The following is a 26,882-nucleotide window of genomic DNA, read 5'->3' on the forward strand; positions in this document are numbered from 1 at the left end:
GCATGGGAAAGTAAAGCCTCAAAACCTCTGGCTGTAAAAATATGTGGGGGTTGCAGTGGTGTGAGAAACTTCAAGCCTCACAGGAGGGTTCATTGGAGAAACCCATGGGGTCCTAGAAAGTACACAAACCCACCCACCCGAGAATCAGCACCAGATGAGTCCAATTTGCTTGTGGGTAGCAGGGTAAGTGACTGAAAGCAAGGCAAGAGCCAAGCAAGTAGCATTGTTCCCCCTCTGACCCCTCCCCCACAGACAGTGCCACAACAGAGCAAAGTAGGTTGCCCTGCCCTGGTGAATATCAAAGGCCCCACCCCTTACAACATAACAGCTGTGCCAAGACAAAAAAACATGACCCAAATGAAAGAACAGATCAAAACTCCAGAAAAAGAACTAAGCAACAAGGAGAGAACCAACCTATCAGATGCAGAGTTCAAAACACTGGTGATCAACATGCTCACAGAAATGATTGAGTATGGTCACAAAATAGAGGAAAAAGTGAAGGCTATGCAAAATGAAATAAAGAAAAATATACTAGACCAACAATGAAGGGAAGGAAACCAGGACTCAAATCAACAATTTGGAACAGAAGGAAAAAATAAACATTCAACCAGAACAGAATGGATAAACAAGAATTCAAAAAAATGAAAAGAGGCTCAGGAACATCTGGGACAACTTTAAATGTTCCAACATCTGAATCATAGAGGTGCCAGGAGAAGAGGAAGAGCAATAAATTGAAAACTTATTTAAACAAATAATGAAAGAGAATTTCCCCAATCTGACTAAGGAAATAGACTTCCAGGAAGTCCAGGAAGCTCATAGAGTCCCAAAGAAGTTGGACCCAAGGAGGAACACACCAAGGCAGGTTATAATTACATTAGCCAAGATTAAAGATAAAGAGAGAATCTTAAAAGCAGCAAGAGAAAAAGGAGACAGTTACCTACAAAGGAGTTCCCATAAAACTCTCAGCTGATTTCTCAAAAGAAACCTTGCAGGCAAGAAGGGGCTGGAAAGGAGTATTTGAAGTCATGAAAGGCAAGGACCTACATCCAAGATTACTCTATCCAGCAAAGCTATCATTTAGAATGGAAGGGCAGAGAAAGTGCTTCCCAGATAAGGTCAAGTTAAAGGAGTTCATCATCACCAAGCCCTTATTATATGAAATGTTAAAAGGACTTATCTAAGAAAAAGAAGATGATCAAAACTATGAACAGTAAAATGACAACAAACTCACAACTATCAACAATTGAACCTAAAAAAAAGAAAAATCAAAAACAAACTAAGCAAACTAGACCAGGAACAGAATCACAGAAATGGAGATCACATGGAAGGTTATCTGTGGGAAGGGGGAGGGAGGAGAATGGGGTAAAAGGTAAAGGGAGTAAGAAGCATAATTGGTAGGTACAAAATACAAGGGGAGAGGTTAAGAATAGTATAGGAAATGGAGAAGCTAAAGAACTTATATGTATGACCCATGGATATGAACTAATGGCAGGGACTGCTGGTGGGAGTGGGGTTCAGGCTGGAGGGGGATAAAGGGAAGAAGAAAAATGGGACAACTGTAATAGTATAATCAATAAAATACACTTTAAAAAAAACCATTCTCATTATATTAACAATGATTGGACTTTTTTCCAGACAGATGTCGTATATCAAGACTAGTCATAGCCAGCACATATCAGTTAGAATGTGCAAACAAGCATTACTAAACTTAATCTTCATAAGTGTTAGTATAATTACCACCACTCTCATTTTACAGTTAAGAAAACTGAGGCAAAGAAGTAAATAACTTGCCAAGTTCACACAGCTATTTAGGTAACATTCCCCTTACATTTTTCTCTCTCAAATATTAATAATCTTACTCAGGATGTTTTGAAAAGTTAAATAGGAGAAATTTTGAGTTTGAGCTTTCTGCTGACCCCTCCTACCTTTCTGATGTTATTCTACTCTATTATCTTTCTTGCTCACAGAATTTCTTTATATGCCTCTAACCAACGAAACTTGCTCTCCACATTAGAGTTTGATGCTTGAAAAAGCCCTCTACCAAGAAAATATTTTTCTGTTACCTCTACACAGGAAACATTTCCCAAAGCCTTTGTGTGACTTATGTTTTCATATAATTCAGTTCTCAGCTCAAAAGTCAAATGAGTCCCTCCTGAGACATCAAATCTAAAGAAGCCTACTCAGACACCCTATAAGGCATCACTAGATTTTATTTTCAATCTGTTTATTAGTATTTTTTTGAGAAACAAAAGCCAAGTTTATTTGTTCATTTCTTGCACTTGAAGTTCTCCTCAATGACATCCTTTGCCTGAGACTCTTTGCCATAGTCCTTAACCACCACACAACTGCAACCAACCACTTTACCGGGCTTTCCCTCTCTGTCGATCTTACAGAGGCCTACCCATTCCCCCAGTTTCTTATTGTCGTCAACCTTGATTAGTTGATTTCGTGTTTGGCACAAAGGGCCTCCACCAACTTGACATACATGGGCTCATCGCAGTTGGATGCGAGCACACAGAGGTGGGCTTGGCGCTTGTCTAAGGCTTTGGAGGCTTCTCAAATTCCGCGCGCTAGGCCTTCGTGAATGAGGGCGGTCTTCAGCACCTCTTTAAAGCTGTATTTACGTCCGTCCATTACACCTCCAGCAGCAATGCCTTCCTCGGCCCTGGCGGTGGGTTATGGGTGGAGCCGAATCTTGAACGCACCCAAGCCTCCGCTTCAGCGCAGCTCCACGGCAGCAGGGAAAGCTAGTATTTCTTTTATACTCTTCTCCCACACTCTAGAACAGCACTGTTAGTAGAAATACAATGTGAATTACAAATGCAAGCCATTTATATAATTTTAAACTTTCTAGTTGCTTCACTGAAAAACATAAATACAAATGAAATTAATATTAATAATATGTTTTATTTAGCTCAATATATCTAAACTATTACCATTTCAATATGAAACCAACAAAAATTAATGAGACATTTTATGTTCCTTTTTCATGCTAATTATTCAAAATCTAATGTATATTTTATATTGGCAACACACTGACATTTTTAAAAAGCCACTTTTCAGGTACTCAGTCACATTTCAAGTATTCAGAACTTTTATGTGGCTAGTAGCTACTAATAAAGGACGACACAACTTAAAAAGTAAACTCTTGGGAGAACCAAGATGGCGGCGTAGGTAGACACACTGCGCCTCCTCGCACAACCAGAACTGACAGAGAATCGAACAGCAAGGGGGGCCAACACCAAGGAAACAGAAAATAATCATTCATCCAGACTGGTAGGAGAGGCGGAGACAGCACTGGGGTGGAGAGGACTCGCGTGGCTGTGGCGGGACTGAGACTGGCGGAGTGTGGGACAAATGGCGCAGGCAGTCCGAGCACTAGCAGAACCTGCAGTCCCACATTTGCACAGATAAACCCAGAGGGCCGGACTCAGAGTGGCGGAGAGTGGGGCAGGCAGAGTGGCAGGTAGCACCTTGCGGCACCACATTCGCCCACAGATAAACCGGACGAACGGACGAACGGCGGGCAGAGAAGCAGACCACTGCGCAACCCAGGGCTCCAGCTCAGGGAAATAAAGCCTCAAGCCTCTGATTGAAGGCGCCCCTGGGGGTTGGGGCGGCAGGGGAGACTCCCAGCCTCACAGGAGAGGTTGTTGGAGAGACCCACGGGGGCCTAGAGTGTGCACAGGCCCACTTACTCGGGAACCAGCACCAGAGTGGCCCAGTTTAATTGTGGGTAGCGGAGTGAAAGACTGAGATCCGGAGGAGAGTGGAGCGGGCGCCATTGCTCCCTCTCGGCCCCGCCCCCACGTACAGCGTCACAGCACTGTGACCAGCATTACCCCGCCCCGGTGAACACCTAGGGCTCCGCCCCTTAAAGTAGCAGAGGCGCCAAGACAAACAAACAAAAAAAAATGGCCCAAATGACAGAGCCCTTCAAAGCTCCAGAAAAAATGCAACTAAGCGACGAGGAGATAGCCAACCTATCGGATGCACAGTTCAAAGCACTGGTTATCAATATGCTCACAGACTTGGTTGAATCTATTCGAAAAACAGATGAAAAAATGAAGCCTATACTAAGAGAAACAGAGGAAAATGTACAGGGAACCAATAGTGATGAGAAGGAAACTGGGACTCAAATCGATGGTGTGGACCAGAGGGAGGAGACAAGCATCCAGACAGAGAAGAATGAAGAAACAAGAACTTGGAAAAATGAGGAGAGGCTTAGGAACCTCCGGGACACCTTGAAACGTTCCAACATCCGAGTTACGGGGGTGCCAGAAGGAGAAGAGGAAGAACAAAAAATTGAAAACTTATTTGGACAAATGGTGGAGAACTTCCCCGGTCTGGCAGGGGAAATGGACTTCCGGGGGGTCCGGGAAGCTCGGAGAGTCCCAAAGAAGCTGGACCCAAGGAGGAACACAACAAGGCACACCATGGTTACATTACCCAAGATTAAACGCAGGGACCTACATCCAAGATTACTGTATCCAGCAAAGCTATCACTTAGAATGGAAGGGAGGATAAAGTGCTTCTCAGATACGGTCAAGTTGAAGAGGCTCATCATCACCAAGCCCTTATTATATGAAATGTTGAAGGGAGTTACGTAAGAAAAAGAAGATCAAAAATAGGAACAGTAAAAATGACAGCAAACTCACAGTTATTAACGACCACACATAAAACAAAAACGAGAGCAAACTAGGCAAACAACTAGAACATGAGGGTTGTCAATAAGGGAGTGGGAGGGGGAGAGGGGGGTAAAGGTACAGAGAATAAGTAGCATAGATGATAGGTGGAAAATAGACAGGGGGAGGGTAAAAATAGTGTAGGAAATGTAGAAGCCAAAGAACTTATAAGTATGACCCATGGACATGAACTATGGGGGGGGGAACGTGGGAGGGAGGGGGGTGGGCAGGATGGAGTGGAGTGGGGGGGGAATGGGACAACTGTAATAGCATAATCAATAAATATATTAAAAGAAAAAAAAAAAAAAAAAGTAAACTCTTAAATTCAAAAAAAAAGTAAACTCTTGTCCACTGGTGTAGTCCCAGAACCTAGATTAGCATAACAGTGCCTGATTCTTTCTATATTCAATAAATTTGTGGAATGAATGAATGAATTTTGAGGTATAAAATATATGTAGTTTTCCCTCAGTATCCACAGGAGATTGATTTCAGGACCCCCAGACAGATAACAAAATCCAGGGATGCACACCTTCCCTTGTATAAAATGCTGCAGTATTTACATATGACCTACACACATCCTCTTACATACTTTAGATCATCTTGAAATTACTTACAATACCAATACAAGTGCTTTGTAAATTGTGGTTATACTACATTGTTTCAGGAATGACAACAAAATATCTGTAAATGTTTAATACAGTTTCGACCACGATAGGCCTGACTACAAAGTACATGCCAGCAACGGCGTAATGTTTTTTCCCAAATACTTTTGATTTGCAGTTGGTTGAGTCCACAGATGTGAAACATGCTAAGAAAGAGGGCCAGCTGTATTCTCTGTCTTGGACTGATAAAAGACCCATAGTCTATGGGAGCCAGACTTGCAAGTGACAAAGATGACATTTTTTAAATATAATTTTAGGTAAATCAGGTCAAATTTACTTACCATTTGGCTTTTTGACCTAGAAAACTACTATATGACGCCAGATGGCTCACCAGTCTTACAGCTGCATCCCTTACTTCAGTGCTCCAAAACATACACATATCCTGACCCCTGGAACTTGACAATGTTATCTTATAGAGCAAAAACATTGACTTTGCACTTGAAGTAAAGTTAAGGGTCTTCAGGTGGAGAAATTATCCTGAATTAACCAGGTGGACATAAATGTAATCACATGTATCCTTATAAAAGGAAGGCAAGGGCGATCCAGCCGTGAAAGAGGAGAAGGTAATGGAAGCAGGGCCGGACTGATGCAGCCACCAAAAGTTGGAGGGGCAAGAAACTGATTTTCCCCTGGACCCTCCAGAGAATATAGCCCTACCGATATCTTGATTCAGCCAGTGAAACTGATATTGGATATCCAGCTTCAAAAACTATAAAAAAGTGAATATATGTTGTTTTTTAATTGGTGATCATTGGTTACAGCAGTCATTGAAGACTAATACACTTATTGGTTTATCAAGCTAACTCCATAGTGATATAATTCTCTGGTGGCTTGCAAAAAATAGCCACAACCTCTACTATTCTCTATACCCCTGTCCCTTTGTAAAGTGAATGAGCAGTAACTCTCATTAAGAGGGGTTTCTCAACTCTATCTGTTGCTTTGGCTAATGGAATGCCACAGAAGCAACATTTTGCCAGCTCCTAGTTTAGACCTCAGGAGGTCTTGTACACTTTCTTTCTTTCACCTGAAACTCTCCTCATTCCCACATGAATAAGATCGCTTCATGGCAAGGGGCAAGTGACCCAGGTGACCCGACTGACCAACATGACAGTGAACCATCTGTTGGACACAAGAGGGAGGTCACATTAGGCTAGCCAACTCCCAGTTGACCAGCCAGCAGCTGACTGAAGACAAACGAGTAATCTCCATAGAGGCCAAAAGCACTGCCAGCTGAGCTTAACCCCAACTGCCACCCAACAGAACTGTGAGCTCAGTAAATCATTGTTGTTCAAAGCTACTAACTAATAGGGTAGTTTGTTATTCAGCAACAAATAACTGATATATTTCCCATAGAGCATATTCCTTCCACATTGGCTCAATTCTTCTATACAAATTCAGAGAAGGAGTCTGTCAAATAAAGAACTGTTTGTAGCTGGAAACAGCCTAAGTGCCCATCAGTAAATGAGTGGATCAAAAAACTGTGGTCCATTCACACAATGAAATAATTCACAGCTGAAAGAAAGAAGGAACTCCTACCCTTCGTGACAGCATGGATGGAACTGGAGAACAGTATGCTAAAATAAGCCAGAACCTGAAAGACAAATACCATATGATCTTACCTGTAAGTGGAACCTAATCAACAAAACAAATGAGCAAAATAAAACCAGAGACTTGGTAATGAAGAACAAACTGACAGTGACCAGAGGGGTAGGGGAGAGGGAATAACAAGGGAAAGAGGACTCATGGACACAGACAATGGTGGGCAATTAACTGTGGGAGTGGGGAGGGATGGGGCAGGGGAGAGCAATAGGGAAAAAGGCAGGACAACTGTAACTGAACAATTAATAAAAAAAAAGAAATAACTATTTGTAGTCTCACATGAAGACATGACCAACTATTCCATTTCCTACTGGAACTCTACAGAGTTAAACTTTTCTTACAGAGGAAACATTTTATCATATTGAGTATCTCAATGAATACTTGGCTAATGCCAACTGCTTATCATATATCTCAGTGGAGATAATACAGGCCTAGAATTTCAAGGTATGTATAAGCAGATAGCTGACTTAAACATTTTATTAAATACCTTGTGTCCTGCCAAATACAGTTTTGAATGGCATTAAGTCTTTTTTGCCTAGTAAAGATGAATTAGTTTAAAAATATACCTCTGATAATTATAAGAACAGACCTGTTGAGTAGTTAATTATTCTGGCCAAAAAGACCAGAATAATTAATAGCTGTCTAAAAAATATAATTCTAATTTTGGCAATGTTGATATGAAATTGCACCTCCTTAAAGTAATTAGCAACTAATTTCAGTTAGTTCTTATTCTTTGTCCTGAATAAGAATAAAACTATGTCACCAGAATAGAGGAGGATGCTGTTCTCTTTGTTTGCCAAGACAGGAAGTAAGTACTCAGTTTATCAGGGTGATATTCAGATAGGCAATTGAGAGATGCCAAGACATATCCTGTATAACAACATTTAAAACTGAAATCAAAGGAAATATTTCAAAAATTGGCACTAGACTAGCAGTCCAAACCGTAGATTGTCCGAACAGCTGGCTAAATACCTATGAAGGCAAAAACAAGACAAAAACTGGGGACAACAAAAACTAAAAATGACAGTCATCTTACAACCAGAAACAGAGAAAATTCCATGGACTGCAGGAACTAGGGAGGTAACTTGGAAATCACAATTAGCAGCCACATTAAATAGAGAAAGTTGACAACGGGAAAGAATACAGAAGGAGCCTTGTTTCATTCATCCTTCACTGTGTATCGTGCAGATCAAAGACCCAGGATCAGTGCTGGTCAGAACACCAGGCAATGGATCCCATCCAGCTCACCGACAACCTTTTCATGGAAAGACCATACTATACCCCAACCTGGCCTTCATTATCACCTTCTTTTCTTTGAAGAATGAGACTCCCCAAAACAAAAAACAAGTGTGTAGTGTGTGGGTTTGTGTGTGCAGGAAGAAAAGGTGGTGACAATAGATACGACAATAGATATGCTGTATGCTTGCAGATACAGCTTTAAACAAGGAAGGTACTATAGGCAGAAATGAAAATAATAATCCTGTTAGTCAGCTACAGGGACTCTAGTTGTGCTTTTACTCCCTTGGTTCAAAGTATTAGACAAAAGTTATTCGGGATGTCATGGAATCCATCTCAATCTGTCCAATCCATAGCATTTAAGTAGTCTAGAACTTGTGAACTAGAAATGTGAAAAGGTAGCTCTGCTGACAATAAACCATATACCAGATAGGAAGCCAGCCCTAGACTCTATCTACTGGCAAACACCTTGTAATAGAACGAGTAAGCAGAACGCATACAAGCATGAGAGCTTATGACAAAGTCTTTGGCATGAGAGAAATTCTTACCACAAGAAAAGAAAACATCAAGGTGTTTTCTATAGGATAACAGAAGATAATAAACCTTTGAATTAGGAGTAGAATTCAAAGGGGTTTACATAGTAAATGTAAAAACAGAATTAGAATAAGCTAAGATTTAAATGAAAAGGTTAAATTGAAATAGTAGGCTGTAATAAAACATCATTAGCAAAACAGAGACAAAAAAACTATTAAATTAGTGACCTGAAGGTCAATATTTAGAAGGCTTTTCCAAAAATGAAAAATATATATGTATATTAAAAGATAAGACCAAAAACAAGGATAATATAAGATCCAGTGAGATAATATCCAAAATTTTTAAAAATCAATTAATTGGTATTATTGAAGAATACCAAAAGAGCAAAGTCAAAATTGAAAAATATAATAAAAAAATCTTTAGTAGCTGAAATAGAGACTTGTCTTCAAATTTGTTTTTTTAAAGGATTTGTTTTTTATTATAAAAATAATGAGAAGAAAGCCATGAGAAGACACATTTTAGTAAATTTGTATTAGAAGAACAAATAAATCCCTATAAGTATTCATGTAGAAAGAAACAGGTTTATACAATGGAATAGAATAATTTTGGCTTCTTCTCTGCAATATTACATACCTAAGATAACAGTGTGATTTATAAAGTTTTGAGAGGCAAGTCTTGTATCAGCCAAGGACCCATTCATATGTGGAGGTAAAACAGAGGAAAATTTTAAAATATAGAAACCACATGGCTTGATGAACACTAAAAACAAGGGGTGGGGCTAGCATTGAGCATTAAATTCAAATAAAAATGGAATTATTTAAATAATTTTAATTACATAAAAGTAAATATTAAAATAATCATTAATAGAAAACAACTGTACTAACTTCCAATAATCCATGTTTTTATCCTAAAAAAATTAGACAAGTTACAAATCTATACCCAAAGATATTCAAAGTATCATTGTTTATAAAATCAAATACCTAAGTCAAACTAAATATTCATCAGGAAAGATGTTAAATAATTTATAATTATGCTAAATATTAATATTTTGTATTAATTAATATTTACTAGTTAATAAAATATCTGGTATTAATAAATATTTGTATCAATTAATATAAAATAAATGTATATTTATTGTTAAATAAAAGGTAAAATATCATATATTAAGTATTAATGTAGTAAATACTTTAAAAGAAAATATACCTCTCTATATAAAACTAAAATACATACATAATATTATACATGTTATTTTATATCTTTATTTAAAATATGTTGTGAGAATATAGGAAAATATATTTACACATGTACCCCTGTTAACAGTATTTATTTATGCACAATATGAATGTTCTTTGTTTTCTTTGTTATTTTCTGACTTTTCAGAATATTTTATAACATACCACAAAACTATATTCACAAAAGTCTTCTGGAGAGGATCCAAGAAATCTTTCTCAGAATTTCTTTTACCACATCATGTATTTTATAAAATTTACTTTTTCTAAACTACCAGCATTAAATAAATAAATAAACATAAAAAAGGATTAGACCATGAAGAAACCCCCAAATTAAAAAATAGACACTTGATAAATCATGAAAATGAAAACTCACAATATCAACATTTATAAGATGCTTCCCAAGATGCCATATAGAGACAAATTTATTACTGTCACTTATTATTTAATAAAAGAATAAAAATAACTAAGATTAAATTCAAAATATTACCATGTAAAAATGAGAAAAACAAATTAATAATAAATTCAAAATTCTTTGAAAAATAATAATAAACTAATTTTTGTGAATATGATAAAAGAGATACACAAATGTACAGAATTAGGAGTACAAAAGAGATATAACTGTGGAGAGTTTTTAAAAGTATAGTACATTTGTACAACTCTATACTAATGAAATCTTGACTAAGTGCATTATTTTCTTAAAAAATGTAAATTTCAAAATCAAGTCAAGTTCATGCAGAAAGCTCACCTAGAAGGAAAAGAAAATGTTTTGGGAACCACTGATTTTTTTCAATGAATTTTTTCTTAAGAAAAGGCTATCCCCCTATTATTAAAGCTGTTTCAAAACATAAAAAGTCTGAACCCACTTCATTTTAGGATGCTAGCATAGCTTTCACCATAGAGCTGTCAGTTTATGAGCAATTAGGGTGAATCATCAATAAGTACGTGTGCCCCACAATTTCTCTCTGTTATATCATGCTCTGGTCTCATATGACCCCAAATGGTCACTTATTAATAGCTATATCAAAGCCAGGGAAATGGCAAAGACTTTCCAGTAAAAATTTTATATCTCTACAAGAAAATGATGAGAAAAGAAATGGGTGAAAGTGTTCATTGGTGAGGAAAAAATGGAGAAGAGATGTTTTCGTCTTTCATAGAAGGAAGTCAAAAGATAAATAAAAGTGTAAAAACTCAAGAAATATCAACATAAGCATGCTGTTTAGAAATAAAAAGTAGATTCCAGAAGAAATTGTTAGAACATCTATGAGGAGCAGGAATCTGGAATTCAGAAAGGTTGTTGTAAGTCCAGCAAAAATTTTGACTTTTTGAACCATTGGGTAGCATTGATAAAAATAAACAATGAAAATTAAACTTTAAAATAATATAAAATTACAACCATGAGAAAATTTAGATCAGTATCTTTTAATATATTTTCCTGCCACATTCCATGATAGGATTTTTAATAAGTATGAGACATGTTTCTATAAAATTAGAGGAAATATTACCATTTGCATATTTTAGTGGTTAGTAGTATATTAGGGTCTAGTGAAGATACAGCATTAGCTTATCTAATCAAAAAAGTAGCTAATACAGAGAAACAGGTATATATAGAGCTGGAGGAATAAGACCCAGTCCTAGCTTACAGAAATGATTCCCAGATATAACAATGGACTTACAGGGAAACTGGTATTTCTGCCATCAGATATTCAGAGAATAAGGAGACACAATTGCTCATTCCAGAAGCATGCTGCCCTAGCTGAAATTCACATCAGCAGAATGGATGTTCCATGTTCCACATCTCAACAGCCAGGAAGTTAGGACTAGCCACAGTTACTGCAGAAAAACAAATGATTCATGAGCAACTTTGTTCAAAACAACTACAAAACCACAACCACCTCACTTCTGACTTCCAAATTTTGAACATGGACATCTCAGAAAATCCAATTGTAATGCAAATGAGGAAATGTAGGCTTTGACTTCCTGGCTTCTTTTCTTCAATAAAGCATGACCCAAAGGTCAGAATGGAGTTGGGTATAAGACAAAGAACAGTGTTTGTATCAGGAGTAATAAATGATTTTGTAACAAAAAAGGGGTGTTATTTGTGCTGGACCCTGTATAACCCTGTTTACCATTCAAATGACAGATTCAAGGAAAATCAGAATGGCTTCATTAAGGAAGTTTGAAATGGAATTCAAGATACAGTCTTTAACTGGATTTTAGACGAGATTGGGCACGTTCAGGGTGGTATGGCCATAGCCTAACTGGATTTTAGAACTCAAGGCTCTTTCTTATGCAAAAAATGAAGTTATATGCATGGATGTTCATTCTACTGACTTTATCAATGAGACTAAATTTTGTCCTGAATGAGACTAATTAATGTCCTGAAAATAAGAAGTATGCTGATCCTTAGCATATTTGTCTTCAGATTCATTCCTCACCCTTCCCCTCTTCTGCTCAGCTCTCTATGCAGAGGGGCTGACCCACAGGCTGTTTTTCCCAGATTCCTTTGTCAACTGCTGTTCTGCTGGAGTAGTCAATGAGCAGTGCTGATCAGAGATGCATAAAGAATATAGAAAGAAGGGATTTCTCCCTCTACCTTGGGAATCATCTCCGGTGGCAGCTGTATCTACTTTTTGACTCCAGTGTTGGAGAAGAACAAACTTATGGCTGGTCTAATTATCAGACAGACATGAAAGAGATTAGCAAGAGAAAATAACTAAATTTAATACATACATGTGTATGGGAACTCTGCATACATGAGAGAATCAGAAACTCTACCTTCAGGTGAGGTTCAGAGATTAAAAAGGAGACTGGGGTGTGTAAGAGCTGAGCTACAGATAAGATAATGCACCTTGGGGGCTTCAAAGTGGCATTGCAAAATGATAAAAAGAGGGGACATTTAGTATATAGAAGTTTACCCTGGCCTATAGGTATGGCAAAAGAAGTTATCTTGCATAATCTGTTATGGGCAAGGCCTCTAATTCAAGTTCTTCTAGGTAGCTAAAGAGAGGGGCAGAAGTTTCTCTTAAACTTGAAGCTAAAGTCCCTTTTAGCTTAAAACAATCTGCGTACCACAGGGGAGCATCTTGGGGTGACTTGTTCTGGATCCCCACAACCAGCTGCCAACTAAAAAAGCCCATTGTTCTTGCAGCTTCCCTTGGGTAACCTAGGCCGCTGAGTTCTGATAACATCACCTTCTTTCTCTCTCCCTCCTGCAGTTGCTAATCTTATGCATGACAGTTTATTTTCCTGAATAAAATCATTGCAGATGTTGTTTTGAGTTGATCTATAGATCTTCCTGGGACAAGAGATAGTTGATACTTGGCCTCTACGTAAGCAGCTTTAGTGATTGTCTTTTTTAAAAAATTTAAGTTTATTAATTTTTCCTAATGAGATGTGGGAAGGAGTGTCTGTGGGTCAGGGAGTTCAGTTGAGGTGTGAAAGGGAAACTTTTACTGGAATAATAAAAGGGCTTCTGTCCATGACTAATCAGGAGATAAAGGCCAGCCATCCCTCCTCCATCTAGGACAGTGGTTTTCAACTTGGTTCTCCAGCAGAATCATCTGGGGAGTCTTCAAAATCACCCCCAGCAAGGAGATTCTGATTTGTATGATCTAGGATGAATATTTTTTTAGAGCAGTGGTCCGCAGGTCAGCAGCATCAGCACCACCTGGGAGCTATTTAGAAACGCAGAATCTGGGGCTCACTCTAGAACTACTGAATCGGAAATGAGACTGGCACAAGAAATCTGTTCCAACAAGCCTACCGGTTGATTCTTAAAGGTGTATCCTGAACTTTAAGAACCACTATTTTAAAACTATCCAGGTGATTCTAATGTGCAACCACATTTGAGAACCTCTGGTTCAGGAATATGCGATCAATAAAATCATAACTTTATTTATTTAAAATCTCATAACGTTATTTATTTATTAAATATCTACTATGCTTTGGAATTTCATATTGCCCAACAAAGGGAAAAGTTGGGATTATTAATAAAATTTGAAACTGTGCAGAAAGATGATGCATTTAAAGCAAAATAATGCTGTGAAAGCAAAAAATGTTCAACAACACAGAACACAAAAAGAGAAATGAATCACAAAAGTTCCTCTTTCTGAATTAAAAATAATGACTAAGAGACAGTAAATGTACTTCAGCAGTAAAGCTGATATCTATTACAGATTCAAATCATTTAACATGCATTTCTCCAACCTGTGTTCAATTATACCCCTTATTACCAGGAATAGCACCAAATCTTTACTGTTACAGATGACCATAGACATATCATGTAATCCAGCATCTTTCAATCAATAATTCATAGGCCCTAGGGCTCACCAAGGTTTTCTGGCAGTGTATCAAGATGGTTTCAGATGCAATCACATAACTCTAACTCAAACTATCATAAATGATCAAATACATTTTAGGATCATTTAAGGTCCACAAGTAGTGACCAGTTGAGGTAAAGTCTGATCCTTTGCGCCCCAGCTCCATTTCTCTGCAATTCTCCTGAATTTACTCCCCTTGTGTGTCAAATTTGACTTCACACTCTGCAACTCTTTTTGTAGCAAAATGGCTGCAGTAATATCAGGCCTCATATCTACATCCCATACCATCCAGAGAAAGAGAAAGTAGCTCTCCAGGTAAATTCTGAGAATAACTAGGATTCTTCTTCAGAAGTCCCCAGAAAATGTATCCTGGTTATTCTTCAGCCCAGCTGAGTTCATGGGACATAATCCTTGGATGAGGTGAATGGACTGGGCTTCAGTCATTCAGGGCGTATGTATCCTTGGAGTTAGGGATGACATTATTTTCTCCTGAGACAAATGCAAAACCAGGACACTGTTGCCAGGAGAAAACACAATGAATGCCAAAGATCCTAAAATGGCAAAAGTCTTCTACCCACGAGGAAAGGGGAGTGTTATTAAATTGATAAGTACAATGGTTGTTTATATGTTTTTCTCTTAATTACAAGCACCTTAGAGCCTCTAAGAGTTTGTCACATAAATGTGCATGACAGTCAAGGAGATCAGATAGGTAATTCTAGAACTCAACATTCAGTCAGTTCACCATCCAGGTTAGTACTACTAGTTGAATGTTTTATTTGTTCTTATGCTTTAAATAGCTTTTATTCTTAGTAATTTAACATCTATAATACCCTAAGTGCCCATCAGCAAATGAGTGGATCAAAAAACTATGGTATATTTACACAATGGAATTCTACTCAGCAGAAAGAAAGAAGGAGCCTATACCCTTTGTGACAGCATGGATGGAACTGGAGAGCATTATGCTAAGTGAAATAAGCCAGGCCATGAGGGACAAATACCAAATGATCTCACCTTTAACTGGAACATAATCAACAGAAGAAAAAAGCAAACAAAATATAACCAGAGCCATTGAAGTTAAGAACAATCTAACAATAGCCAGAGGGGAGTGGGGAGGGGATACTGGGGAGAGGGATTTACAGGAACTACTATAAAGGACACATGGACAAAATCAAGGAGGAGGGTGGAGGCAGGGGAGGGAGGTGGGTTTGGCTGGGGTGGGGTGGAGGGATGGGGAGAAAATGCAGACAACTGTTATTGAATAACAATAAAAATTTTTAAAAAACACATCTATAATAGATTACTGTTTGGAAACAGAAACACATACATTTTATCAAGTATTCGCGTTCACCCAGCACCTTCTGATAATAGCACCATAATTTTCTCTTTTTTTTCTCTTTTTAAGAATATTTTATTGATTTTGCTATTACAGTTGTTCCACTATTTTCTCCCCATTTATCCCCCTCCACCCTGCACCCCCCTCCCACTAATATTCCCTCTCTCTTAGTTCATATCCATCCTTGACTGTCAGTCAAGATGCCCTGCTCTCCTATAGCTAAGCACTGAGTGATGGACATGTGATCCCGAATAAGCCAACTCAATTCCTTTCCCTGGGACTTTGAATCTTACCTGAATGGCCAAGGGCAGGGAAGAAGGATGGAAGCTGTTTCACCCCTATGATGACAATTTAGCTGCTGCTCACAAAATTTTAAGAGTTCCCCAGATTCTTGCTCTCTCTCAAACCTTGTCCCTGAGCTTCCTTTGATTTTGTGAGACATCCTATAGTCTTCTAGTCAATTCTCTTCTTGCCTGAGTTTTTAAGAATAGGTTTCTATTGTTTACAGTAATAAACCTGATAAGAAGCATTAAAATGATAATTCTGAAATTTTTCTTCAAGATGATCAACATTAAATTCATAAACTGCATGCCTGGTCAGATTTTTTAGATGGCACATTAATGTACTTCCACTACTTTAAAAACCATTGTTGAAAGGGAAAGTAAAATAACATTTTATTCAATTTGACTTACAATTTGTTAGGGAAAAAAGACCTTCTAAACTCTCAATGTGTTATTTGTGGATAAGTGGTTGCAAATGGCAGCTTGAAGCCTTCTCTTTTACTTTACTATTTAGTACAAAAGACAAAAATGACAAAAATAAGGTAGCACTTTTTTAAAGCAAAATGTAAGAATTCTAAGTATAGGTACAAAAGCAATTTTTGTCAAGGTTTAATACACAATAGGAAGTTAAATTTTAGTATATGTTTTAATATCTACTCAGCCCCAAATGAAACAATATGTAATATTATTTTAATTGATTTCTCAATAAATTATGCTTCTTTCGCACAATAAAATTCAGGAAAATTAAAGAAAATTAAACATTTATACAGCCAAAAGATATATTTAAATATATAGTGACTAATGTACAATGTATTTAAAAACAACATTAACAAAACGTAGGAGGAATTTATACAGTAATCTTTAAAGACATAGGGATCTGAAAACTTCACTTGCTTTTAAAATCACTTTGGTATTATACATACAATCGGGGGGTGTTCCAATTTTTAGGGGACTTTGGTAAATTACATACTTAAATAAAGGTATTTGGGTCAAAAAAAAAAAAAGGTGAGGAACGCCGGCACACCTCCTTACTTGACAGGAATCTAGGAGGTCACACAGATAACCCTGAGAAGTGAGACACAAGCACAGGTCTTAGACTCTCAACGCCCAATGAACATTTTGCCTCCTGCCACCACAAATGCCCCTCAGTGGTTGTAGAAAAGTGAACTCTCATCAGATTCTAGGCAATGTCAGTTACTTTGTCAATCCCCAAATCATATATTTCTACATAATTACCTATATGATTGCTTATGTGCCTCCAGATGGAGTCTTGAACTGGACCCACCTATTTTAAGGCTAAAATCCAGGGCAGTCGCCTGGGACTCATTGCCCATAGACTGACTTTGGACATTCTCAATGTTGGATGATATTGCTAAATTAGAGTTTCATAGATCTGAGTTTCCGGAGGTTAAATTTTTAATATTGCAGAGAAGAGGAGAACTGAGTCCCCTCCTCTGATTCTCAGCTAGAAGTTTGTTGTCATACCAAGACAGAGAGCTCAGCCAGGCCAGAGAGGCTCTTTCATTGGGTTCCTTTTGTGGTTTCTGATGTCTCCCATGTGTCATCAGCTGTCTCTGATGAAACCGATATGTAAACTTCCAATAATTCAGGGTCCCATGACATTGAAGGGCTATAAGTAGTAAAGAATACTTCAAAGTCCTTGGATGAGATTGTTCCCTTTGTTAAGTGGGCCATGCTGATAACCAAGGAGGGATGGACTTAGAAGGCTGGAGGAAGCTATATAACATTAGACTTTTAAAGTTCTTTGTAAAGCCTTTACATTAGCTTTAACTATAAGGCCGTATCTACCCCCTATGACATGACTGAGAAAGTCTCATTAAAATAAAGAGTTTTCATGTTTTGTTCATGTAATTCTAAGATCTATAGCTACGAAAATTAAATAAACAAATAAGCAAATAAATAGGGCAAGAGTTTTAATCACCATAATATCTTGCCAATGTGCTCCATCTAATTAATTGGAATTGCCAATGTGTGAAATTATGGGTAAAAGGCACACTTCCCTTGGACACTTTGCAGCTGGGCTCAGAATACAAAGGCTTTTCTGAACTCACGTCCTGTAGTGAAATGTAGGGTTCAGGCTTAATACTCATCTCTCCTTCCTCTGTCTCTGATGTCTCTGATGGATGCTGCCTGACATTTAATTCCAGAGAACTACTATGACACTTTTTTACTCTTTGACCCGTTCAGCCAACATCCCCCTTTTGTGAAATATCAGTGTTTCACCTGACAGGTCTTTGCGGCAAGAACCTACTTAACTGATAATTTCCCTGAACTGTGGAATTGACACCAGCGTGCTGCAACATGTACAGTTCTTGTTGGAGTTGCCAGTCACACACCTTGTTTTGCTACAGTGGAAACTAATTCAGATTCTTTATGAAAATTTGCCTTAGAATCAAGATAATATAGGTCAGTGTCTAAGATTTCTTTCCTGCTGAATGATCTCTGTGTTTCATTAACATTTCTAAGAACACCGAGGAGCCATGAGCATTACAAAGAAATGAGGAAAGAAATGATCACCATAATATTTGCCATCCTTAAGATGTTTGTTCTTCAGCATTCATATTTTGGTAACTTAAGCATGAAAGTTACATGTTAATGGACTCATCTTAATCAGGGGATGCCTATGATTACTTTTCAACTCCAAAACTTTGCTCTCTGATCTTTGATATTTGAGTTTTTGACAGAGAAAGCAATAGGACATACTAAAACTCTTCACGAGTATTGTGGAATGTCCTGTAGGCTGAGTGGAGCACAGGTAAGGCAAATGCTATCTCTGATGTGAAACTACATTTATGGAAAATTAGGAGGAAGATTTCATCGGGTAAAAACTCATCAGAATATAGAAATTACAGAAAACAGAGCTAGGATACGCTTAAGATATCTGAATAGCAAAGTTAATGTCTGTGTATCACTGACATGTAAAATTACAGAATAAGTACTTGACAAAATCCTTGATTTTGGTCTTCTACTATTTGTCCAGCTTCTCATTTTCATTCTGTCTTTCTTCTTTCCTACAATATAGGATAAGATAACATTTTGTTGACTTTATTCATTGACTGTGATTGTGGTTACTGTTGACTATGTTCATTCCAGTTTTCCTTTCCTTGACCAAAAATGATTTGCCTTTCTGATCACAAAGTAAAAACTATTTTACAAAGTGCAGAAGACTAGACCACATGATACACACACACACATTCAGACTTTCAGGGAGTTGAAATTAAATGAGTCCATATATTCATCTAAAAGCAATCAAATTAATAATCCTACTGCAAATTGTTAACAAACATTTAAAAATTATAATATGCATTTGCACAACATGGAATGTAATTTTTCAAACTTTTCAGGAGTTTACTGTTACATACTTTTTAATCAACATGATTACTAAATAACAAATTATTTACTTAGTCATTTTAGATTTACAAGGTGAAAAACAATATATACCGTTGATACAAATTACTAGTACACTGTCTCAATACTCTGTACTCTGTCAGTTTTCGCTGACCGGCTGACTGGCTGGCTGGCTGGCTGGCTGGCTGATAGAAGTCTGTCTCTCTCAGACAGCCTGGGCAGCACAATGGAAAGGCAGGGGACTAGAAGCCAGAATATCAGGTATCAGCCTTGTAGTGTCCCTGGGAAAATCTCTCAGCCTTTCAAACTCTCAGTTTTTTCATCTGTAAAACAGGAAAAAATATCTTCTGGCCTGCCCTGCTGGATTATTAGGAAAATCAGAGAAAATACACGTGAAAGCATTTTGTAAATGTAAGGCATTAGTAGTATAATTTTTCTTAACTAGTCATTGATATTCTGCTTTAAAACCACATTTTCAGAAACTAAGGCAATTACTTATGACAGTTCAAATATGTCCCAAAGCTAAATTTGACATAAAAATACCAAATTCAAAGGCCAAAATCATGTTTCCTGTCCTTAGGCCTGAAAATGATTGTGTTTTCTAAAGCGGGGGTCACTCAGTTGGTACCTCAGGATGGTATCAGCAGCATGCCAAGGATAGCCAGCTTTAGCTGGGGACCAGTTTTTCTCTGACCTCAATATTGCAGTGCTTCATCTGTCACGTGTCAAAAGCCTGCAGGCTGGTTGACAGGAAAAATGAGACAGGTTGCAAATACCTGGGGCTCAGCTCCCTTAGTCAGGTTAAGTCACTGCTAGGAGTTGGGAGGCATTTTCAGCCAGGGTTCTCATGTTTATTTAAATGGACTTTAGCCTTAAGGTAAAACTATTAACCTACTTTAGGGGCAGACCAAATTAGAGTAGCAATATAGTTTCTCAATTCAGCTCTCAAAAGGGCCCACTACTACCTAACCCATAAATGAATATACTGTCACTTTGACACCTAGGTGTTCAATCTGGGAGAGGGTATTTTCCGGAAGGTCATGGCATCCTCTCATGTGTGTCTCATCTTTGGTGGACGACGGGGCAGAGTTCTACGAGAGCGTAATTGATAGAATGGAACTTGCTTGAACATTAGCATCGTGAGGGCATTCTCATTGTCAGCAATTAAAATTTCAGCTTCCAATTTTCAGACATCAAACCATCAAAAAGGGTTTCTGTAAATGAACCGATACTTTTCTCTGCCCCTGCCACTTTGCAGCCACATTATATCTGGAAGCTAAGATATGGGCACAGGACTTTCGGTGTTTCCATTAGCAGGTTGGTTTGCACTGTTAGATAAAGATGTCTGGGAGAGTCCAAATCTCATTTAGCACAAGGCTCCTTTTTATTTTTCCACTTGCCTTCTATATTGTATAACACAGCAAATTTAAATAGCATAGATTCCCAGGTCAAGGGCTAGCAATAAACTAGACCAAAGCTACAAGAAGTCAAGCAGCAGAGAAGCAAAAAATTTAATAAAATCCAGGCAGCAGAAGTATAAAATCCTATATTTTAATTAGTTCTACCTCTTCCCTGCTCCCGATATTTATACAATTACCCTCTACTTCATTACTGTGACCTTGGTCAAGCAAAACAACAATTAGTAAAATGTTAGACTGCCCCTCCCAACAATTTCAGAAACATACTTGCAAACAGAATTATTACAGCAGGTTATCACAGCCTATTTTCTAAAGAATAAGATAATATCAGAAAATTGAGGCCAAGTGAAGCTGTGACTTGTCCAAGCACTTTCCTAATCTATAAATCAGAATTGATTTATAGATTATCATTTCTGGTGTCCCTCCAAGCATTAATATTCTATGCTCTACTTCAAATGGCGGGCAATGCAGACAAATCTTGAATTAACTGGGGTGAAATTGCTATACCTAATATACTGTAACTGATAATACTAAAATCTAATTTTATCCATATTTCAGGCGCTTCTTTCCCTAAAAGTTTTCTCTTGTTTCTACCTATTCTTTGGTACCTGCATGAATAGCAAAAAAGGGCCAAATAGATGGCACAGACAAACGAGATGTAGGTCAAAGGGCACAAGCTTTTAAGTTATAAGAATAAGTTCTGAGGATGCAATGTACAACATGGGACTATAGTTAGTAACAGAGCATTGTATACTTGAAAGTTACTGAGATCTTAACCATTCTCAGAAAAAAAAAAAAAGTTGACCATGTGAGGTGAACATTCCACAATGTATGTCAAATAATTACACTGTACAATTTAAATATATACAATTATATTTGTCAACTATTCCTCAATAAAACTGATGGGGGGGGGCAGACAATACAACTAGTATCTCAGTATTAAAGCATCCACACAGTTGTATATGATATCTATTGACAATTCCTTCTATGCTTATCTTTAGTACAAATGCACTGGGCCTTAAAATACTCCAAGTGAGATCCTAAACGTTGCTGACCTTCTAAATAAAGAACTTTTTTACTACCTTTGACTAGTTCTGAGGCCCCTCCAATGAACAGAACAGGAAAAAGAATAGCAGTGACAATAAATCTGCTCCATTACATTGTACTACTAGTTGGCCTCAATCCTGACCCAGAAGGAACATCTTCAAAGCTGAAAATTAATGTAGAGTCTATTCCAGGTCAGTTCTTGGCATCTTTGCTAAGAAGACCTATTAATGCCAACCTCAACGGAAATAAACACAACCCCATTAGGAATTGGACTAAGACCATCAATCATTTAACACAAGACAAATAGCAAAGCCTGCCAAATCACGAACCTACCAACTCAAAACTGAGTACAATTAGCAAATCCAAAATGTCATAGCAGGTGATATCCCTTCAGAATGTATAGAGTTATACATTACCAACAACCAAGTTAACATACTATTAAAATAACAGACTAGAAAACTCTAAATATAATGACCTCATGAGGCAATTTGAATTAAAAAAATGCTTCAAAGTAACAAACTGTAATTTAGGACATTTCACTATAAATTTTCCTGTGCACCTGGCACAACTTAAGATATCAAGACATATTTTGGGGTTACATGAAATTTTTATTACCCTAGAACAACAGTAAGCTAAAAATATTAAACTATGACAATATAAAATAATAATACATTAATTAATATTAAAATATTAAGTAAACTATCACAGGAGCTACTAGGTCAATTTTTAAAACACTTTTAAATATTCCCACAGATGGAGAGGTATATAGAGATATAAAAGTACAGGGTTTTCTGGGTAGTAAATGTTAATAAGCTCATTTTTACTCATTTTTTAATATATGAAACAACTACAAATTGGGGAAAGTAAATGAGGAAACTGTATTATACAATCATATTGAAAAGCTGTCCTTGTTGGTGTACAGATAAATATTTTAGACACATCTTTATGTCCATAGGAGAAATGGATTAGAAGGCTACTTTTCTGGGGTCTGTCCTACCCATGAGGGGCAGGCCTAGACTGTCTCACGTAGCTTGCTTCCGAACAGGGAGGTTCGTGTTTGCATTTGGGCAAGCGTTGCTTCTGCTACAAGGCATGCTGATACTTCAACAGCATAAGTGATGAGGGGAATGAGGCCAGGCCTGGGCAGGGACAAAGCTGGGAGAAACTGACCCAGGTACAGGACTGGTGCCCGAGGAGGTAGTCTACAGTCAAATGACGAGTCCAAAGGGGCACAGTGATCCTCCAGCTTGGTTGCAGCCGTCATCAATATCCGAGATCCACTGAGCAGGTGAAGTCTGGCAAAATGAGGTTTCAGGCACTCGTCTGTCACCACAGAACCTGTAGCAGTCAGGGTTCCAGAAGGAATCATTTGTCATACTCAGGTTAGGCTAATTCAGTGAGGCTTGATAAAGGGACTATTCCAAAAGTATAACTAAGCCACAAGGGAAAATATAATACCCCAATGCCCAGCCAGGCTGTAAACACCCTTAAGCCAGACAGGGTGAAGAGTGGAAGCAATGCCTGGAATCTGGACGCAGAAAACCACATGGGGAAGAGCTCTGACATTCAGTGGAAGGAGGTGAGCAACTCAGGTAATCCCAGAGGGAAGAGGCTGGTGCTATAAATACCCTTATTTCACTTAGTTACCCCCTGGGACCTCCCACCAGAGCTCCCTCATTCACCAAACCCAGCCAGAGCCAGAAGGCAAGGGTAGGTCCATAGAGATCAGTATGGAGAGTGGAGGAAAACACAAGGTGGAAAATTATGAAGAGAGGTCTGGGAAGGCAAACTGAAGAATGAAGTCACACCTGGGAAAGCATTTTATTCCAAAACAGGATCCTCAAAAATATGTGGTAATCTGGGCACTCAGGTCCAGCATTGTGGCGAAATCAGCCCGCAGAGTGAAGCAGGATATTAGAGCTCTAGGGGAAAATGGGGACAACTGTAACTGAACAACAATAAAAAAAAATGGAAAAAAAAGGTCAGAGGACTCCACTCCCAAAAGAAGTCAGGATGCTATGCAGGAAACCAAGGCAGAGGTTTGCTGGCACAAATTATGCCAGAGATGTGGGAGTAAGGGAAAGTCCCCAGGCATGCTGGAGGACTGGCTGCAGAGCAGAAAAACTCATCCTAGATTGAATTCACTGGTGCCTTCGACACTGAATGTACTTTCTATAAAAGTACATTATGAGTCAGGATTGACATAAAAAGAAGTCAAGATTGAGACTATGGAAGACTAGCTGTATGTGCAACTGAGAGAAAATAGGAAAGAAAGTAACAATGCAATAAGAACTACATCATGAGGTTCTTTTCAGGAATTGGATGATATTCAAATTGGAAAATGTAAGGAGAGTTTACAAAGGTGTGGGAAAAGCATAAGGAAATGCGAGAGACATGTGCTCTACCCCTAGGCCTGAGACAAGAAGGTGTGGGGACAGTTAAAAACCCAGAGTTGCTGCCTGAGACGCCCTGACCTTCCAGTGAGGAACATCGCCTCTTCTGTAAAAGGAAAGCTATGGGGAGGACAGTAAGGGGAGAGATTTCCAGTTCTGACTCTACCTTTTTCAGATGTCATACAGGGTTCCCCATTGACCAAATCCAACTGGAAACAAGAGGACAAGGATGACACGGTCCACGCAGGTCAACCTTGCAGGCTGTTAAACAGGATGGAGAAGGATGGGACTCAGACGTGGCAAGGGTATCAGAAGTGAGCCTGCCCAGAGCTATCGTGTAATTCTGGTGAAAAATATCAAAGGCTTCTCCACAAGACATTTATTAATTACAGAGGAAAATACAGTAATTTTACAGTAGAGAAACTAGCAGATTCCACCTTGACTAAGTGGCTAAGCTGACATCACCAGCAATGGGACAATAAACATCCTGGGCTTCCCTTTATGGTTTGCTGAGAGCGCAACATCACGACCCTGGCATTCCTGCCAGGTATTTCTACGCATCCCTGAATCTGATGAGGGAGACCCTAAGACAAACTCGTATTGAGAGACAGTCTACAAAATAATTGTCCAGCCAAAGAACCATGAGAGACAAAGAAAGACTGAGAGATTGATCCTGCTAAGGGGAGCTAAAGGGACACGACAAATGGATGCGGTGCACACACGATACAGGGTTTTATTCTGCTGCAGGGACACTATGGGGCATACTAGTGGAATCTGAGTTAGGTCTTTAAGTCAGATGATAGTTTATGTCCATGTTACTTTCCTAATTTTTCATTGTTTTACTGTGATTATGTAATAAAAATTCTTGTTTTTAGAGAATATATGAGGGAGTAAAGATGCCTCCGATCTGCTCTCAAACAGTTCAAGGAAAAAATACATAGAAAGAAAGCATGGAAAAAAAATGAAATATGATAAAACGTTAACATTTGGGGAATTTACATAAAGGATACATGGAGTTGTAGTATTTTGCAGTTTTTTAACTATGAAATCATGTCAAAATAAAAATAAAAATAAAAATGATAAGAGCTTGAACTAGAGCAGTGCAGTGGGGCTAGAGAGAAGGGGACATATACAAGGAACATGTGGGAGGTAAAATGGGTAAATTTAAGTGATGAATTAATTATATGCGAGGGGTCTATAATGACCATAAGACTTATGGCTTTTAGACAAGCACATAGTACAGACGCCATCATTTGGTACCTTTAGCATGAATTGCTAAATTGTCAGAATAATACTGTAAATGTACCCTGCCTTAAAAAAATCCGAACATCTATTTCTATGAGTTATTTACTATATTTATATCGCCTTACACTGGAGTGACACAAACAATTAAATATTAATGGATCCAAAAGAAGGTCCTAAATTTCTATCTACCTCATTCGTTGTAATAAAGGTTTAGTTCTTTTCCCAGGAAAAGCAAGCAATTGTGGATTTACCCAGCGTGGGAAGAAAGAACGCCCTTGACAAATTAGTCCCTGTTCTCCAGTCTTCCCCAGGGTGCAAAGTCAGTTAGAGATCTTCCAAAACAACATCAAGAACATTTGAATCCAAAAGTAACTCACACCTAGGACAGAATGATTATCTGGAACTGCGTGGGGGATGTGGGGGCGGGGGCAACTTGTGAGAGAGAACATTGCAAACTCTTCTACACTCATGTAAAACACTTGTTTTTTCCAGCACAGAGTTGAAAAAGAAAATCACATGTCTCATAGGCTTCTATCATTCACTAACAGCCATGGATATAAGAAATTAGCACCATTTCCAGGATCCTTCTGGGAGCAGAACAAACTCACTGGTGGGAATCCTGTGCTTCCCCAGGAGGTGCTGCAGATGAGGAGATCCTGGGGTGTCTGACACAGGCCAGCAGAAACTAAGGATTCTTACTATTTCAGCTCACCCTCAGATCTCTGTCTGCAGGATCTGGTGGAAGAAAAAATGGTGAGAATCTTCTTTTTTAAATTTAGGTTGGAGGGGAAAATATTTATGAAACTAGTTTCTTTGGCTAGTGACTCCTGGTTGGTTGGAATGAGTACTCGTGGATTTTGTTTTTCTCTCCCTCTGGTTTCTTTCCTTTTGTCTTTTTGTACATCTGGATCCTTGGCCTTATGAACATTTACTGGCCTCTACCATCCAGAGGATGCATTTGCCAAAGTGCACCTTGCTCTGTCTCCAGCCATGACAAGCTCTCAAGGGGGTTTTCTTCGCCTATCCTGTTCCTCCCAGAAATGGTTTGTTATCTTTGCCAGTTGCATGATGCATGTGCATCTGGAGGGCAGTCAAACAAGCTGTGGATCTGATCTCAGGGAATCTTAAACCTTTTTCTGTTCAAGGAGGGAAAACATGTGATTCTCTGTGTTTTACAACAGCTGTTTAAGACAGGGCTCCCCATCTTTCCTAGGCTCACTGTGGGAGTAAACTTTCTTGTGCATCTTTTTCCACTCTCTTTGGGGAGGGGATTCCTCTTGCATCCATGGTATTGGTGTGAGTTGCTATGAATACTAGCATCAAGGTCAGATGACGGATTGATCTAATGCAAAAACCTTCTAAGTTGAAAAGAAAGAAAGAAATATTTTTCTTAGAAAATTCTCATTTTTATAATAATCATTAAGATTCTCTTAACTAGATGGAAGGATGGAAATTAAAGGAAAACTCAAAGTCCTGCTTTGACCAGTGTGGCTCAGTTAGGCATCATCCCGCAAAGTGAAGGGTCTCCA

General features: G+C 38.3%; 1 protein-coding gene and 1 pseudogene across 5 annotated transcripts in view; both read right to left on the reverse strand.

Annotated features, from left to right (window-relative positions):
* Nucleotides 1–2,233: 2,233 nt before the first annotated feature.
* LOC123477836 (small ribosomal subunit protein eS12-like) lies at nucleotides 2,234–2,676 on the reverse strand (annotated as a pseudogene).
* LOC128780553 (uncharacterized) overlaps nucleotides 2,234–26,882 on the reverse strand; it is a 38,132-nt gene continuing 13,483 nt past the window's right edge. The window contains exons 2-6 of one of the 5 annotated variants that reach the window (XR_011651017.1): nucleotides 22,886–23,053; nucleotides 18,842–18,913; nucleotides 11,622–11,778; nucleotides 6,884–6,938; nucleotides 2,234–2,790 (exon numbers count right to left, since the gene is read on the reverse strand). Coding sequence is in view for 3 of the 5 variants with exons in the window: in XM_053921284.1 (XP_053777259.1) it covers nucleotides 16,054–16,073; nucleotides 18,842–18,913; nucleotides 22,886–23,053 (260 nt within the window). In the remaining 2 variants the exon portion in view is untranslated. The other 4 variants (XR_008426478.2, XM_053921286.2, XM_053921284.1 and 1 more) reach the window with 4 other exon arrangements.

This window comes from Desmodus rotundus, chromosome 3 (assembly GCF_022682495.2).
Source record: "Desmodus rotundus isolate HL8 chromosome 3, HLdesRot8A.1, whole genome shotgun sequence".
Lineage (NCBI taxonomy): Eukaryota > Metazoa > Chordata > Mammalia > Chiroptera > Phyllostomidae > Desmodus > Desmodus rotundus.